Consider the following 18425-nt stretch of genomic DNA (forward strand, 5'->3'; position numbering starts at 1 on the left):
GCTGTAATGTGTCCTTGATGATATTATATTGTGCGCCATTAGCACTTGCAAATGGTTATTAATGGCAGTATTTTAGAAGTGCGGAAGAGTTCGGCGGCTCCCGTCTGTCTGCGATGTTTTCTGTCCTCCGTGAAACTCCCTGCGCTTGGCTCCCGTGCTGTGTAAGTGTGACCCGCTCTCTAATGAGCTCCTGAAGCCACCCCCAGGTCAGCCTCCAGATGAAGGCTGTATGACCAAAATGCCAAATTACTTATTTTTCAAAGCAAATATATGCAGCGCATTGTAATCATGAGCATGTCTGATAATTAAGAGGACAGACATAATTATACCAGATGTAGACATTTCAGTAGTTCATTTAAAAATAGTTACCTTGAGAACTAATTAGCTCGTTTAAATATAGTTACCTTGGTAATTAAGGTGTCGTTAGTATCAGACGAACGGGGGGAGGCACACCGAAGGCAATACTGGTTGGAAACCCAGGCCAGCGCAGCGGGCACGGTGCCTGTTGGGTGTCGGGTGCCGGGTTGTGCCGCCGGTGCCAGGGACCGACGCACGGCTGCGAGCAACCAACGCTTGGCGTGGGGGAGCCAGCGCGGCCTCCTGCGTGCCCGGCCCTGAGAACAGGCTGTCCAAGCCCGGGCGCTGGGGAGCGGGCGAGCAGGGCCGGGAGGAGGGAGGGACCCGGCCGGCGGCAGGCAGCTCGGTGCCCGGGAGGGACGTGTCCGCGTTCGCCACGGCACGGCACGGCAGCGGGCTGGGAGCCTGGGCTGGGTGCGCAGGAGGGACGCTGGGCTCGCGGGACCCCGAGCACGGAGGAGGATCTGTGCCTTGCAAGGACAGAGTGGTGCTGCGGTCCTAGGGGCACGGTGTTTGTTGTTGGTCTTAACAAATTTGCATTTTAATCGCTTTCTGCTGAAACAAATTGGATTATTTTGACCTTTCAGAGCACAGCTATGTATTCACTAGATGAAAACCAGTCTGCTGGAGGTTGGCAGCCGGCGGATGTGAGCAGAATGGAGGCAAGGCTGGGAGAGAAGCGATTGCCCGAGGCCGGTCTCCATTTGGAGGCAGAGAGCGCAAAGCTCTCTCCCACAGCTCCCAGGCACCGTTCCCGGCTGGGAAGCTCTCCCCGGAGTCACAGCCTAGAGAAGCTCTTGCGTGGGGTGGTGCAGCACCCAGGGCGGGAGTGCACGGCACTGCGCTTGGAGCAGGGATGCTTGTATCCCGAGATCCCAAGTCACAGCCTGGGGATCAGGAATATTTGACCGCAGGGTGGAAGTGCTGAGCGGTGTGGGTCTCAGCCCGGTAAAGGAGCAAATAAGGATATGGAACGTTTTACTAAATCCTTTTTTTTCTCCCCTTGCATGGGTACTTTAGGTGTGTATTGTGCAGAAGAGAGATACTGAGAAGATGTATGCCATGAAGTACATGAACAAACAGCAGTGCATTGAAAGAGACGAGGTTCGCAATGTGTTCAGGGAACTGGAAATCCTGCAGGAGATCGAGCACGTGTTCCTGGTGAATCTCTGGTGAGCATCTCCCCCTTCTGCCTTCGGGGCCGCCTGCCCTCGGGTGCTCGCAGAGCCACGTTCTCCCCATCCTCCTGCGGTCACGGACATCCGTGGGAGAAGCCCAGTGAGCTGCTCCAGTGGAGGTCCGTGATAACGTGAAATGCGTTCAGGAACCATAGCTTGCTGTACGCAGAAGATATCCAAATGTCATGGCATCACACATTTTAAAACAGCTTAGCTTCTCTTTTTCCATCAAAAACCTTTGTGTGTTGTTGGATGTTTTTCACAGCCTTCTTGCAAAGGGTCCTCCCCTCCTGAGGGACCCCTGCCAATTTAACTGTAAAATATTTTTGTACCGGGGTCTGTTGGGGTGTGCAGTTTGACTCAGGGCTCTTGGGGCAGTACGATGCTCCCGGTGACTGCCGTTAAAGAAATAGTCCGTCTCGTGTGCATGGAGATGCTGAGAACTGTGAGAGGCTGTGGTGAATCGCATACTGTGTGGGGCCAATTTCTGTAGCAAGAACAGCTTGAAAAGTCAAAGAAACTAGCATTTTTAGAGGTGATGATCTATAACTTTTATTAGTAGAATAATTATACAAAATATTTAGTGTTTCACACAGTACATATTTGGTCCCTCTAAAGGACTCGATCTCGCAGAGATTGATAGTTTAAACAACCAGAAGTGCTCTCAGCCGTAGCCAGAGCGTTACTGAGGCAGGTCCTAACTCAAGAGCCATTAGCGCGTGGTTTAAAGCTGAACGGACGGCGTTTGGGCCCGCGCGGGCCCTGCGGAGGTGGCTCCAGAGCTGCACACCGAGGGATGCTGCTGGGCTGGGGGGACTAATATGGTGGGAGGGAAGGATGTCGTTTTTTACTGTATCTGGACAAGATGCTTTTCACCCAAAGTGGTGAAAGTTGATAATACTTTACATTCTTTTTGTTGATCCATTACTCCAGAATAAATAAGTTAATATTTATTTTTTCAGCATTTTAGCAATTACAGATTTTTTTTTCCAACAAGTACTGAAAATCTTAAGAAAACTTGCTCTCATAGCAAATTTTTCCCTTTCAGCTCATACTTTTAGAATTAGCCTACAGTTAGGATGAGAGCAGAAGCGTGTGATTCATAAGTATTATACAATCCCACATGCTCTTTCCTTAGAAATACTGTCGCCAATTATAACAATTGAACGTTGTTTTGTAGTGTGTCCTCACTGCTGTCAGTCTCCTGCAGGATCCACCGCAGCTTTAGAGAGGCGTTTTACTCTACAGTAAATATAAATCTCTTTTTCTGGTTTTTATGGTTAAATTAGCACTTGTGTTTTCCAATTCTTTTTCAGGATAGGCAGAGATATTTTAAGTATAGGTTTATCAGATTGTTCACAGTTGAAAATGCGAAGTTTCTCTGAAGTGACTGGCTAGCAAAGCCCCGAGCTCTGCCTGCGACTCTGCCTGCAGCTCTGCCTGCAGCTCTGCCTGCCGGTGAGGTTACGTGGCGGCATTCGGGAGGTGAGCTGGGGAAGTTAATCGGGATACTTTCCTCCTCAAAGGAAGCGTTGCTCAGCGTAGCCATAGGCTGGGAAACAAGAGAGCAGCTTGAGTTGCACTGGCTTAATTAGCAAGGTGTAAACACCAGAGCGGGCATATGTTCGTAGTGGGAATGTTTGCAGTTTTCACAGGCGCTCTGTAATTAGGAGAGGGAAAAAGCCCGACTTGGCTTTGTGATTCCTGAGAGACTCAGCCTGCATGCTCACCACTGCGGGTCCCGCAGGTACTCCTTCCAGGACGAGGAGGACATGTTCATGGTGGTGGACTTACTTCTCGGTGGGGACCTGCGCTATCATCTGCAGCAAAACGTTCAGTTTACAGAAGAAACGGTCAAACTCTACATCTGCGAGATGGCACTGGCTCTCGACTACCTACGAAGTCAGCATATTATCCACAGGTAACCACACAGGCTCTCCCTCGCAGTTGGTAGCTGGCGGGTGCTGCCCATGGCTGATTTGGGGCAGGCGATGCTCTCTCTGCTGCCGTGATGCCCTTAACCCCATCAGTACGCCCAGGTTGGGGAACTGCCGGCATTAAACCGCACCGGCAGTGCCGGTCCTGGGCACCCTCCGGCTGCTGGTCCTGCTCCCCGTCACTCAGAGGGAGCCTCATGCTTCGCCGGGGGGCTGAAAGCACCTTCCAGGGCGGGCGTCAAAGCAATCTCATGGATATAGGCCCAGTCTTGTGTTGTTAATTTTCCTTAGAAGTGATGTCTGAACAAGTCAGCTGCTCCCACGTTTATGCCCAGGTGCCCAGGAAATGCATATTTCTAGTCCATCATAAATGGACTTGTTTCATGTTAGGGTATTCTTGGTTTATTTGTTTCTAATTGTTGATAGGTAAAAAAGTTGCAGGGTTTTTGTTGTTGAGTTGCATCCTTGATCTGACTACGATTTCATCTTGCTGTAACCTTGCTTCTTTTCCCAGAGATGTAAAACCAGACAACATCCTCCTCGATGAGCAAGGTAGGGTCGCTCTGCCTTGCTTTGTCTGCCTCCTGCATTCAAGGGACAGATTCTTTACAGTCTTGGATACTCTGCATCTTTTTATCTGGGAAAAGTGTGGAAAAGGCACCACCCCTTCTAACTGACTGGTGTTTGGTGCATTGTAATGCCAGGGGCAGCCCCTCTCCTCGGTACCCCCGCCTCGCTGCACCCACACTGCCTCCTCCCTCGCTAGAGCCCCAGTGCAGAGCCCCCGTGCCAGAGATGCGGTACCTGGCATCGCGGCAGGGCACGAAGCACACGAACTGACTTGGTTGAGTGTTAGAGTGAGTGATCTGCACGTACACCTTGAGGAGAGTTTTGATGTTTTCCTGGGGGGATGGATCTGGGCTGAGCCAGGTGGAGTGAGCTCAGGAACCTTTCTGAGAGCATCTGTTGGTAATTGTGGCTCAGCGGCCTACATGGGAGACGTACCGTAGGAGATGCTGTAGTGACCTCTGTTCCAGCAGCAGATCTTATAAAACGAAGACACAACCTCTCAGGCTCCAAACCATCAGAGTTTTATCGTAAAGCCTCATAAAAACCAAAGCTTGAACTTGCATGGAAGTTCAGCAGAAAATAGCGCCGGGTAGAAAGCCCAAACACACATGGGAGAATGGAGATGTAGGGGAAGACTCGGGAGGACAGGGCAGTCCGTGATTTCCACACCATTTTCATTGCTGCCTCGTAGATAGAGAGCAGAAAGTAGTGGGTGGGTTTTCTGTATATCAGGCTGGCTTGAAGACAATGACATTTTCTGAATTTTAACTTTCAGTCCTGATGACAGAGAAAGTAGAAACAGAGAAGGTGTTCCAGCACTTTTTGTGATATCTTAATGATTTCTTCATACAGGCTTAGGATTTGGGAGGTATTGTTATGATTTCATTCAACTGGCATGTCCAAATTTGCCATGGTCTGTACAGAGTGGCAGTGGAGTGTTTTATAGCTCTGGGACTTTGGGGGAGTCATGGTTCAGTGGCTTTTATCAAAACCAGTTCTAGGGTTTTATCAATGTGACCACGGCAATATCTTAGTATAGCGTTTCCCTGTTGTCTTCTCGCTGACTGCAGGTTCTGGATGGAGCAATTTGACCAAGTGCTGGAGCCGGTGCAGGTTACTGGGTCGCTCCAAGTGCGATTTAAAATCAGGACCCAAAGCTAGCTACCAGTTAATCACCTAGCCAGCCTGAGATCCTGGGAAAGCCGTGGGATCTGTTATGGCCTGCGGTGGGGTCTAACCTGACCTGCCTGTGCCCGTGCCGCGCTGTCAAGGGCAGGAGCTTAGGAAACAAATGTATTCTGACTCTACATTGCCCTTGTTCTGCGCTGCGATTAATTCTGTCTTAAAATGTGTCTTTGTTTAAGGTCATGCACATTTAACAGATTTTAATATTGCAACAATAATTAGGGATGGTGAAAGAGCAACTGCATTAGCTGGAACAAAGCCATACATGGGTAAGAAATAATAGCTGTTCCTTACGTCTGTATTTCACATTTCAGGAGCTCTCACTGCATGCTGCCTGACAGTCCCTGTCTGTGACAAAGGCACTGAATTAATTTAGCACATTAATGCATGCGCCCAAGTCATTCAGCGGAGCCTGATCACTTGAAAAGTGAAACTCACGGAGTGAATGAATCACTGTCACACCCTCCCCATCCCGCCCTGCCCTCCTCGCTGGCCCCGGGCTGTGACTTGGTGCGTCCCGGCGGGCGCTGGGTTTCTGCCGACCCTCACTTGCTCGGTTCGGAGGGCTCCCCTGCATGCGCTGGGTAACCCAGCTGCCCAGCCAGGGCTGGCCTCCTGCTGCCGCCGCTGCCGCTGCTGCTGCTGCTGCTGCTGCTGCCACCGCTGCCGCTGCCGCCGCCGCCACCAGCCCTGACGTGCGAAGCCGCCCCTTGGGCAGTAGTGCATGAAAATAACCATAAGGTTTATGTACTGACTGACATGAAGTACTGACATAGAAGCAAACTGAAGTCAGTGAATAACCTGTTGCATTTTGCCCTTTCTGTTCAGCCCCGGAGATTTTCCATTCCTTCCTGAACGGCGGGACGGGCTACTCCTTCGAGGTTGATTGGTGGTCCCTAGGAATCATGGCTTACGAACTGCTGCGGGGCTGGGTAGGGCTCCCGGACGGTCTGAGGTCTAAGAACGTGCTTTCTGAATGACTGCAGAGAGGAGAGGGAATTTCTTCTCATCTATCTGCTTTTTTCCCCCCAGAGACCGTATGACATCCACTCCAACAACCCTGTGGAGTCTTTAATTCAGCTCTTCAGTACTGTCAGCGTTCAGTACTCATCTGCATGGTCAAAAGAAATGGTTGCTCTATTAAGAAAGGTAAATAGTCCTGCTGCTGTGGTTTACATTGTACATTAACCACAGCGCATGCGGGACTAGCTGGAAAATTTCCAGCATATTAATAAATAATGTACAATTGAAATAGGACTAATTTTTATGACTTTGTTGAGGCTTAAGCACAGATTAATCTTGTGTTTTGTTTATTATCTCTGTAATAAGATGCATTGCATTTGACAGCAAGGGAAGGAAAAAGGCTGGTTTTGGTGTGGCAATCAAATTCCTACCTGAGCTGGAACTGGGCCCTTCCAGCATCCCCCTCGTTGATCGTCATAACCTACTCACACAGCGACCGTGGCCGAGGCAGCCGTGTGAGGCAGAGGAGGTGTGCTGGCCCTGCTGTGTTGGCTGCTCCCTCTCGCCAGTCCTGCTGGGCTGAAGGGGCTGATTCGGTGTGTTCGGTTGTGAGAACTGTCTGGGGGGTTCCGTATCCATGGGACGGTCTGCTGCAGGAGAAAGTTGGTGATTTGGCGTGGAGGCTGTGGTTTTAGCTTCTGCTTGCTTGGGAACTCAGAAAAGTAGCTGATGGGTGTGCTATGAAAAAGATATACGTGGTGCTGACAGCAAGTAAGTGACTCCGATGCCAGTTAATGTTGGGTGGACAATTTACATGATTAGATTTTGTTTGAACGAGAAGCAGCGCTGTGAGCGATGGCTGCAGCGGAGCATTCAGCAGCTTCACATTGCCATCTGCTGGGCTGGCGGCCGGCGGGCTTCTGGAGACCGGGCAGGAACTGAGTGTCTCACCAGGAAAATGCCAGCGGCCACCTCAGCCTGGAAGGACCCCCCTGTCCCCCAAAGCGCTGGGGGTTCTGTGCTTGGGGTGCCCCAGCTGTAGTCCTGCCTGCTGCGGCAGCCGGGGGGGCTCTGCTGGTGCCCAGGGGTGACGTCGGGCACTGCGGTGCCCACCCACCCACCCGCCAGGGCCAGCTTCCGCTCCCCACTACCCGCTCCTGGCGTTGATGCCCCACATCTCTTTCCCACTGGGCCAGTGCCATCACAGCGGTCTTACTCAGGAATTTGGAATTCCTCCCTTTTCATTTTAAAGATGAAGATAATTGTATGCTGTGAAAAAGTGCCTGAAAAGTTCCCCCAGGTGGCAGTTCCTGGTCGAGGTGGTCTTTTACCCCATGCCCTTCACAGGCATCCCCGTGCTTGGGCGCCTGGCGGGCTGTAGGTACGGACACCATTACCTGCTGCTTGCGTAGTTACCTTTGGCATTGGAAAAATACTCAATGCTGATTTTATTTCCTGCAAAGAGGCTGTAGCCACCTATAATGAGCATGCCTAGAATTATGCCGCAGTTTTTTGAAGGAAACAGTCCTAGATGAGCATTTTGTAGAGGTCCTACTGTAGGTGTCTATCGGTCGTGAGACCTTAGGCACTCAGTTTGTGGATGCCCAAAACCGAGCTGGGGCACCTGGAGGTCAGGACTCAAATTCTAAGTGCCCTGGAAAAATGGGAAGAACTGGTCCAGAGGTGGGGTGCGTCTCCGGCGCCAGTGGCAGCAGCACGAGCCCGCAGAGGGGCCGGCTCCTGGAGAGGACAAGGGTGGGCATGACTCACCTGCCACGAGCATCCCGCGCTTGGGAGCGGAGGGATGTGCACGGGGCCCTGAGGATGTGCTGCAAAGGTGGCATCAAGCAAGCTTTGGTGAAGATTTTCAGAGGGGAGACTAGGCGCAGAATTTTCTGGAAGCTCTAACCAGATCCCGTGTCAGACCTACCTCCACGTCAGACCTACCTCCACATCAGGCATACCTCCACGTCAGACCTACCTCCACGTCAGACCTACCTCCACGTCAGGCATACCTCCACGTCCGGCATACCTCCACGTCCGGCATACCTCCACGTCAGACCTACCTCCACGTCAGGCCTACCTCCACGTCAGACCTACCTCCACGTCAGACCCCTACCTCCACGTCAGGCATACCTCCACATCAGGCATACCTCCACGTCAGACCTACCTCCACGTCAGACCTACCTCCACGTCAGGCATACCTCCACGTCAGGCATACCTCCACGTCAGGCATACCTCCACGTCAGACCTACCTCCACGTCAGGCATACCTCCACGTCAGGCATACCTCCACGTCAGGCATACCTCCACGTCAGGCATACCTCCAGCAGCCCTGGAAGCTGTAACTCAAGTACAGCATAGTACACGGTGCTGAATTCTTTGAAAAATTGGGTCTGTCCTCAGTCTGGTGTCTCAGTGGATCAAGTGATTATTTATTTTTTCTCTGTGCTTAGTAATCCATGTGTATGATAAATGGAGTAGTATCCCCTGGTGTCACAGAAGTGGTGTGAAAATAGGACATGTGGAGGTTGAAACCAAAACGATGAGCCCCTGGGGGAATCAACGTCTTTACAAGGGAGCAAGGGCTGTCCCTGGCATGGGGAGGAGTGCGTCAGGTCGTGCGTTGTAGATACGCATGGGAGGAGTGAACCTGCACTGGTCTGAGTGCTCACGGTACCAAGTTTTTGGCCATTTCACAACCTCCAGAACATTTTTCTAATGTGGGGTTTTTTTTTTCTATAGTCTGTTGCGTATTTCCCACGACAGAAAGGTTGCTGTGTGGCTGAACTATCTGTGTGCATCCGCAAGGCAGGATGATGCTGGGCTCCTTTTCTTTCTCCTCTGACGGGAATGCCTTTCTGTCCCCAGCTGCTGACGGTGAACCCCGAGCATCGCTTTTCCTGCCTGGCTGACGTTCAGGCCTCGACGTACTTGTCCAGCGTAGTCTGGAGCGATGTCTGCGAGAAGCGGGTGGAGCCGGGCTTCGTCCCCAACGTGAGTAGGAGGGATCTGTGTCCCAGCCCCGAGCAGGGTCGGTTCTCATGGTTAGAGGAGCGCTGGGTTCAGCAGAGGCTTTCCGACGGAGAAGTGCATTTGCTCCGGGAGGGTCTCCGCTGTGCCTGACGCCTGTGCTGTCGTGTCGTGTGTCCCGGCAGAAGGGCCGCCTGCACTGCGACCCCACCTTCGAGCTGGAGGAGATGATTCTGGAGTCGAGGCCCTTGCACAAGAAGAAAAAGAGGCTTGCAAAGAACAAGTCGAGGGATAACAGCAAAGACAGCTCTCAGTCCGTAAGTGCTTTCTGGGGTAACAGCCAGCCAGGAAAAAAGGCTGAGCTGCTGAATTTGGGGATGTACAGCAGCAGTCACTGAGACAATGCAGTAACTGCAGATTTATTCTGATAAAAACATTTGCCCAATGGAGTCTTCTCGAAAGCCAAATGTTCCTTTTACATAAGTTTGATAAAACTCTTTCACAGTAATCTGTACTTTAGAAAATGAAATGGGAAACAGAGGTCTGGGCACACTGGTCAAGAGAAAAACTCAAAAAGGTCCCAAAACACATCCGTACGATCTTCGGCTTTCCAAGAGGCGCTGCCCAGTGTCTGTGACAGCTGTTTATGGGAGTTACACACTCGTAGTTTATCCACGTGCCGGTGATGGCCACGCAGAAGCACCTGGCCAGTCAGTCCTGTTTTCGGGGAACTATCCCATGTTTTCTCACCACGTGAGCTGTGCGGCTGCGTGAGCCCCGCGGCTCTGCCCGGCTCCTGCACCAGGGCGAGCTCTGGCTGCGCCGGCCGAGGAGGCCAGCACGTGAGCGTGGAGAAGTGTGCCGCTGTGGCCGTGAGCACTTTCTGCAGAGAGGGATCCATCAGCTGGAAATCAAGCTAGAGACAAGATGCATTTGTTTCTTCTTTTCACTGTGGGAGTCACAGTGCTTTGATATCACTGCGGAGATAAACACAAGAGTCTTGGTTTCACGGAGCAGACATGTCCCAGGAGTAAAACCAGCTCCTTACGCAGCAGAGCAGGTACTCAGTCCTGCAGAAAGCAGGGTTCTGTAAGGGGTGTTTGCAGGTGGGGTGGTGTGCCGGGGAGGCTTGGGAGAGCAAACGCACATCACCCACCGTCCCTGCTTCCCCTGCACAGCACCTCTGAGCTCCGCAAATCCCAGACTAAGGGGACAAACAAGTGAGGGAGGAAAAAAGCAGAATAAGCAAATTTGCAAATACCTCGCTGAGGTTTTGCTGCCAAGAGCGTTAAGGGCACTTTGCCTGCCCCTCCCTGGCAGGAGCCCATCCCTCGCCGTGGCCATGGCCCATGGCTGCGGTGCACAGGCGAGCGGCACGAGGGCAGGGCGAGACTCGGCCTGGGCAGGAGACAGGCGTCCCTGCTGCGGTCGGAGGTGGAGTGGAGCAGCGGCATCTGGCTTCAGAGGAGGTCTCTGCACCGAGACAGAGGTGATGCAGGAGGTAAAATAAAGGCAGAAATGGGGAAGCGCGGGTTGTCTGCACACCTGCGTTTCCCTGCTGCCCCGTGGGTGCTGCCAGCTTCCCGGCACGCATGCAGCCAGCGTACCTGCACAGCCCCTGGCCGGGAGCAGCCATCTGTGGGACAGGGCCACCGGCTTGTGCCTTGTTCTTGCAGAGACCCACAGGCGCAGGCTTTGGGCTGGTCTCTCCCCTGCGCTGGCTTTCCTTCCTGTGGGCAGACAGCACTCCCAAAAGCAGAATACACAGATAAATGTTTGGTGTTTATCTGGAAAACTGTGTGCTATCTGTTTTATGGAAAACTGTGCTCGGCACAGATGAACCAAGCCACCGGTGAAAGCCCTGAAGGCCGTCAGCTGTGCTGTTTCCATCACCTGTTTCGGCTGAAATCTCTGGTGGCTGGGAGGCTCTGTGCATGCAGCTGGGAGCCCTGCGATGCTGTAGGCAGCAGTGAGATGCAAATGGGGCTGCTTATGCGTGTGTTGCTTTTCTTCAACAGGAAAATGACTATCTCCAAGAATGCCTTGAAGCTATCCAGCAAGACTTTGTCATCTTCAACAGAGAGAAGTGAGTGTGGGGGGGTAATTTTTTTGAAAGAAAAAATACTCTTTTTCCTGATTTCCCTTAGGAAGCAGAGTGCCAGTGCCTGACGGCTGGGAGCATCTCGCCGCGGGCTTGGCCCTGGGCGACTGACGCCAGCCGAGGAGCTCAGGTGCTGCCTCTGTGTGAAAAGCAGTTCTCACCAAAAAGGGAGACAAGAGCAGGGATTATTAATCACTGCCATTAAATAAAATATGCTGCAGAGAGACTTCTGGGATTTAACATATGTACGTGACACTGCTTCAGTTCCCCCATAGCATCTTCTCATCCATCCTGCTTTTGGAGGATGATGTTTTGGAAAATGAAGGCAAGGAACGTGCTAAAATCTCTGCAGGGTGTGAGCAGGCAGTGAAAGTGCTGGAGTTAAAGCAGCTGCTTTCCCCGTGTTTGAGCACGCTGGCGTGAGAATGTTTGGTTCGTAAGTAAAACAGGAGACAGTCTCCGTGGCGGAGGTGGTGCGTGGCTGGGGGCCTGCTGCCCTGAGCGCAGGGCACTGGTGGCCGAGGTCTGGGTGGGCAGCGCTGAAGCCTCGCAGGTCACAGTGGAGTATTTTAGAGTGTTTCGCTGATACGTCTGTCTCTGCCATGGCCTTTTTATGATGTGCTCTGAAAGGACTTCTCTCGTTTCCCATGGGTGGTGCGTGGGCACCCCGGGGCACGCTGGCTGCTGTAGCCCGCCTTCACACCACCCCTTCTGCGGGGCGTTTGATCTGGGGATGACTGCATAATGCCTGGTTCCTCTGCTCCACACAGGCTAAAGAAGAGCCAGGAGCAGACGAGCGAGTCCGTGTCCCCCCCCGAGACCACCGACGAAGCTGAGACAGAGGCCGAGTCCGAGACCTCCAACTTGAACATGTGCAGCTCCGTCTGCTCCTCCGCGGGCAGCAGCTAGGCTGCAGCCGCCGGGCGAGGGTCGCCAGCCCACGCCGATAACCCGTTCTCAGGTTGCGCTGAGCACCGCAGGCTGTCCTCCGATGCCACCGGAGAGCACTGACAACTCGTCTTGCCAAGCTGTAGCAAAACAGATAGTTCTTACAGAACTGCATCCCTGGATTTAACGGAGCGCCAGTTCAGCACACTGGTTGCCTGTCGCGGGTAAAGATACTTGCTATGCAACTTGTTGGAGAAGGAAGATCAACTTCTTTACTTGTTCTTTTTTAATGGCAGATTGCTGATCTGCACGTGTTTTTAATGCTATAGCAAGAAAAGAAGCTACATCCTTGGGTACAGCCAGGGAAGAGAGGGAGCAGGTGTGCAGAGGGAGGAAGGCCAAACAGGCGGTTTGAATTTTACTTTGGCGTTCTCTGTTCGTAAAGGCTGCCGTAGGGACAAGCAATCCCGAGTAATCCGGAGCAGCCCGGGGCCTCTCCGGGCTGCGGCGGGCAGCACCAGCCTCGTGGGAGCCTCGAGCTGTGGGGGTCCCGCCGCGTAAGGACGGCCCAGGCACAGCGTTGTCCTCTCGTCACCTGTCAGAGTTTCTTTCCTGACTCGGGGCAAATAAATGTTTTTTGCGTACGCCGTGGATTCTTCTGGGGCTGGGTAATGATTAAACATGTAATTGAGGTGCAGAATGCATTTAAAAGACTTGCTTTTCTCACATAGCTGCTGCGAGTGGCAAGGAGCCGTGCGAACGGATGGGAGGGTTTGGTTGTGTTTGTCCGGGTTCGGAGGACGCAATTTAGCACAGGTTCAGATTTTACTGGAGACAAAGGGGGTGGCCTCGCGATGCTGCTGGGTCATGAAAGGGGGGAATATCTTATTTCACCCTCCGATTTACTTTATTCTCAGTGTAAAGTAAAAGTACTGTATATAACTTACCAGTACCTGTTTTAACTTCTTAATAAGACAGGAGATCTCCTTAACTTGCTCCAGCTGTGGATATTGCCTTTCTTCTTGTTTCAGGAGCCTTCACTATATTAGTTGCTTTATCTGCTGTAGAGTGGCTTTTGGTTACTATCGCTAAAATTGAGCCGTGGGTTCTGCTGCAACGTACGGCTATTGTGGTACACAGGGGTTTCCTTAGAACTGCCTTCACTTTCAAACTACCGACATCTGTTTGCTGCCAGACATTAAGAGGTTGCAGGGTTTGTATCCTTACTGTGTATTCCTAATGCAAAAATGGATAGAAAATGTTTTTAATAACAGATGCAGACTCCCTCAGGACAAATTTTGCTGCGTTTTCAGTTTCTGTGGATGAAACCGAAAGGTGTAACTGGTACGAAACAATTTTATATGAAAAAACGACACGACGCATTTATTTTCCACAGTTTTATGTGGAAGTTAGTATGTGGCTAAAATTGCACCGAACCAGATTTTCACAGAAGTCTTTAACAGAAGTGTTGGGGTGTGCAGGCAGAGCTGCAGCGGGCAGGGGAGGGGAGCCCAAGCCTTGGCGGCAGTGCTGGGTACGCGCCGCCAGACGCAGTGCTTGCGGGGTGGCGAGCCCCCAGCTCCTCGGCCGTGCCCGCCAAGGGACAAGGGCTGCACCGCAGGGCTCCGGCATCGGCCGTGGGTCCTTCCTTGCAGCTGACCGACACTGGCTGGGCACGGGCACGGCCCGCACCTCGTTAGGAGCTGCGTTAATGATGGGCTGAAGGGGAGCTGCAGCTGTCGGGGAGCGAGCTCTGAAGTAAATGCTTTCCCCGGGTACAGGGGGCACCCACCCCCCAGCTCTGATCCCCGGCTGCACTGGGGGGACCTGCCCTCTCTGCCCCGCATGACTCCCAGTCTGATTGCTGGGTACCGGGGTCACCTAATTACCCCGAGCCCCTAATTACCTTTTCCCGCACAGCAGAGCACACCTATGGGCGGCTGGCTGGGCCACATGCCCTGGCCGCGTTTGCTGCCGGTGAGCAGCCCCGCTCTCTGCGGGGGCAGCCTGCTCCTCACCCCCACACTCTCTGCGCTCCCCTCGTTTTCCCCGACCCCCGACCTGAGCAGCCGGGTCTGTCCCGGCACCGGCTGCGGTGCACGTGGGCTGCCTGCGCGGGCACGGCGCCTGTCGGCAACGGCCACGAGTGGGGACCGGGGCACTTCACAACCTAGTAGTAACGCTTTAATCGCCAGTCACAAACCCGGATCAAGGGGAGCTCTGATCTGCTGCTGATCAGAGCAGTCTGATAACCCTGCTGCCGCGAGGGGCCGGAATCCCGCCGCTTGGCCTGCCAGCACTCGGGGACGGCAGGAGAAGCAGAATGAGGCTCAAACCCAAGTATTTTTTCAGGAATTATAAACTACAAATTATTTATTCCACCAGTATGGATAGTTGGGTTTTGGTTTTTTTTTTTCCATAAACTCCATTGCACTATTTATCATCTTTCTGTAAATAATGACAAAAGTTTGGACTATCGGAACGACAAGGAGTGTAACTTATTTTTGGACCAAATCATCCTGTACATGAGAGATGCAGATACATCCTCTTCAGCCAGAAGCTCTCGGGCCAGGAGAGGTGGCGGCAGTTTGGTAGGACACGTCTAATGATGGTTTCGTCACTTCCTTTAGGACAAGTGACAGACGGCCCTTGAGGTTGGGGTTGGTGTGTGTCGGGAGGAGCTGGCTCACTTCTGAAACTGATGTTTCTCACCCCAAACCCTCTCTGTGTCGGTCATTTATGTTCCCTTTTCAGCACTGCTCTTCCTGGGTGTATTGTGCAAAATACCGTCAGAGCGGGAAGGCTCCTGGGGAGACACCCGGTAATTGCTCCTTCCCGGGCTAAATAACTCGGGGCAGATTCTTTCTGCCCAGGAAGCACCACTGAAATCCAGCAACGCATCTCCCAGGGACGCGCCAGGGGAAACTGCTTTCTGCCTCACCTCAATCTATTTCTAAACCTGAATCACTGAGAGAAGTGACAGCACACAGACCTCTAGGATCATGGCGCTGAGTAGTAGAGACACCGTGAGTACAGTATAACCGAAGTACTCATCCTCCATCTTAAATAATGCATGGGCGTAACTTCACTAGTGCCCACTGCGGACAGGGCTTATTGACGCCCGTTTATGCCTCGTCCCTGGAGAAGAAATTACAAGACAAGATGGAAGGGTAGTAAAAAGAGAGATGCATCGGCTTCGTTGCCCAAATCCCCATGGTGGGTTTCAGTGCACCGGGCCCTTCCGTCCCCGCTGCGCCGCTGCTCTCTGGGCCCTTTTGTGTCATGTCCCCGTCTCTGTGTCCCCGTCACGAGCCTCTGCTGATGGAGCCGGCCGAGCCCAGCCCTGTCGGCACCGTACGTCCCCGCTCTCCTCCCAGGGACGCCCAGTGCAAAGCCAACCCCGTCCCCGCTGACCTTTGGGGGACAGGAGCCTCTTCCCGCGCCGCTCCAGGGCTGCGTGGCTGGCACCGGCCGGGGTGGGCGCGGAGAGCTCGTGGCTGGGGGTGCGGCGGGGTCACCCGCCAACGCTGCCCTCCAGCGCCGGTGTCGTGTGCAGCCGTCGGTGTTGGATGAGCCTGTGCTGCGGCCGCCCGGGTGATGGGGTGCGCAGGGCCATCGGCTCCGGTCCTTGGCGGGCAGCTCGCCGGGGCGGGCAGCTGAACCGGCAGCTGCCAGTCCTGCCAGCCCTGCCTCCGGGCTAGCGACGCTCGGCACGAGGCGTGCGCTGAGGACGCCGGGCTGGCGCGAAGGGTTATGCTCTGCAAAGGGCTGGCCCTTGTGAAAGATGTGGGGCTTTGCGATTCTCTGAACCGCTCCTCTCCCGTCATTCTCTCTGTTGCGTGAGAGCCTGATGCAGCTCCAGATGTGAGCAAAACTCACGGTGACGTCATGAAATAGTTCTGGTACCAAACCTCACCATGCAGAGCTTGAAAGGAGTGGATAGCAGCTCTGGTTTACATCTCCACTACAAGCAGAATACAATAATTTTCTGTAGATAAGTATTTAAATACATGTATTTTTTTTTTGTATGACAGATTTATACAGGGTGTGCCATTATTGGCTGTGAAAAGTCTACACCGGCTATAAATTATTCTCCTTAAATTCCTTGCCATAAGATTGTTTTCTTATCTCTGTTGTATTATGAAGTTTTGCAAAGTTGCATATTTTTAAGTGTTTCCATTGAATTCCACAGACTTCACCAGGAATTTTGCATAGAAAACAAATGCCAGATCAGGTCCTGATATTTTTTCTGTTGCCAATCCTTTATTACTCTATACCTTGCCAAAAAGAGAGTAAGAGTAATAAAACAATAGCAAAAAGGCCAATAATATGAACTTGACATTGGACAGTGCTGAAATCCCGATGCCTTGCTAGGGTATTTTAAAAAATTATTTCAGTGGAAATATATGTAAAGTATATCTTTGTATTTTATGTTAATAACTTTCTGTAATTTTATTGCATGAAAATTCTACCATGTCACAGAATATTTAAGTTATGACGTTTGTGTTTTTGCAGATACTGCGAGAAGCCATTGCATATGTGGAGTAATAAATGTGTATTTTTAACATTGCCAAGTATTTGTTGTCATTTCTAGGTTATCGATCTGTAGGAAAAAACCCGTTGAATCTTGCAAAAAGCAGATGTTATAATTACATTTCTGTTTACAGATCACAGACTGGAGCTGTTTGGCATCCAAGTTGCACCAGTTGGCGTAGCAGCCAGACCGTTCCTCCAGCCCGCTGGGCGCACTGCCTGCCGCCGACGGCAGCTCCCCGGCCAGCAGCAGCAGAACTTTACAGCCGCGTAGCGAGCGGGTCAATCCGCCACGGGTTGGTTTTTTTTCTTAATTTGCTGCAAATTGTGTGGCGCGGTGCCTGGCAAAGCCGGGCGTTGCAGCTGATGGTTCTGTGGCTGTGTGAAGCCATGAACCACAAAAGCGTCGACGTGCTGAACGCTGTTTGAAGCCCAGCGGGACCCCCAGGGCCGGTGGGACGCTCCCTGCCAGCACAGAGCCAGGACAAGAGCTGCAGGGCCGTGGCCGTGAGACTCCCTAAAAACTGCAAAACAGGCGTGAAAAGGGGCCCAGCTGAATCCAGACATTTCACAGCGTCCCACTTCCCGGTGTCAGTCAGAAGGTATTTATAATTAATTCCCTCGGGAGGGTTTATCTTCCAGCAGTGGGGCTGAGGGCCCTTTTGATGGCGGGTTTGGGACGAGGAGGAGGAGCGCCCTGGGCATGGCCACCGGGCTGGGTCACCTCTGCCCACACCGGCCCCTGCCCGGGGGCGACCTGCGCTGCACGGCTCTGAGCCACTGGGCTAGTAACGGGCTGGGGCTGGGCTGGCGCCTGGGAATGAGACGGGAGAGCGGGGAGGTGTGTGCCGGGTTGCACCCGCGCAGGGGCCAGGGGCACAGTCCTGGTGCTCAGCGCCCGCTGTTGAGGCAGCGACAGCTATAGCTCAGTGCATCTTAGTATTTCACTGCACAGCCCTGCATTTTGTATATTAAACTCGATAAAAACGGCCCCGGGGAACTTCAGGAGGTCTCTGGTTTTTCTCTTTCATCCCTCACCAGTACTGGGAATTATTTATTACAGCTCTCGGCGCAATGTGCCGGCTTACTTTATCTCAGTGTAGAAAGCATCTACAAAGGCTCTTCCTCACTTCAAAGGAGGTGATAAAGGAAGGAGACAAATCAATACATAAGCCTTAACTTGGGTCTCTGCAGAGCCCTTTGCTGGGGGTGGCAGCCCCGTGCCCTGGTCTTGGCAGGGCTGTACCCAGCTGCCGATTTGAGGTCTGTGCCGTGACCCCTCGTGGTGTCCCCGGGTGTCCCCGAAGGGCTGAGGGCACCCGACGAGCTGGGTCGCTCCCCCTTGTACAAGGGTGAAGGTAGCAGGGTGAGGGCAGCTCCCCCATTACAGGGGGTGAAGGAGCCGATGAACCACAAACGCAGGCAGCTCTGTAGCCGCTGCCTGCCCTGTGCCCGTTTGTCGCGGTGCCTAAACCAGCGTTTGCCGGGGCTCGCACTCAGGGTGGGACGAGCAGGGAACAGCCCCTGCCATGCTCATCACCCGACTTTGCCTTTCGTACCTGCTGAGATTTCTTGTGCGGCCATTTGGGCGGGCTGGCGCTGAAGGAACGGCAGGAGCCCGGTGCTGACGCCTGGGCTGCCCAGGGAGCCCCGTTTCCCAGCAGAGCAGGTCGAGGCGAGGTTTGCCACAAGCTGGGAAAAAAGCAGCAAAGAGCATGGAACCGCAGGGATAATTTTGTGT

General features: G+C 52.9%; 1 protein-coding gene across 3 annotated transcripts in view; it reads left to right on the forward strand.

Annotated features, from left to right (window-relative positions):
* STK32C (serine/threonine kinase 32C) overlaps window positions 1-16719 on the forward strand; it is a 92818-nt gene extending 76099 nt beyond the window's left edge. For all 3 annotated transcript variants that reach the window (XM_054832677.1, XM_054832676.1, XM_054832679.1), the window contains 10 exons: window positions 1378-1529; window positions 3283-3456; window positions 3987-4024; window positions 5407-5496; window positions 6056-6159; window positions 6260-6376; window positions 9061-9186; window positions 9348-9479; window positions 11181-11248; window positions 12034-16719. In XM_054832677.1, coding sequence (XP_054688652.1) covers window positions 1378-1529; window positions 3283-3456; window positions 3987-4024; window positions 5407-5496; window positions 6056-6159; window positions 6260-6376; window positions 9061-9186; window positions 9348-9479; window positions 11181-11248; window positions 12034-12172 — 1140 coding nt within the window. In that variant the 3' untranslated portion in view covers window positions 12173-16719. The remainder of the gene's footprint in view (window positions 1-1377; window positions 1530-3282; window positions 3457-3986; window positions 4025-5406; window positions 5497-6055; window positions 6160-6259; window positions 6377-9060; window positions 9187-9347; window positions 9480-11180; window positions 11249-12033) is intronic.
* Window positions 16720-18425: the final 1706 nt, after the last annotated feature.

The sequence above is a fragment of the Grus americana genome, chromosome 7 (assembly GCF_028858705.1).
Source record: "Grus americana isolate bGruAme1 chromosome 7, bGruAme1.mat, whole genome shotgun sequence".
NCBI lineage: Eukaryota > Metazoa > Chordata > Aves > Gruiformes > Gruidae > Grus > Grus americana.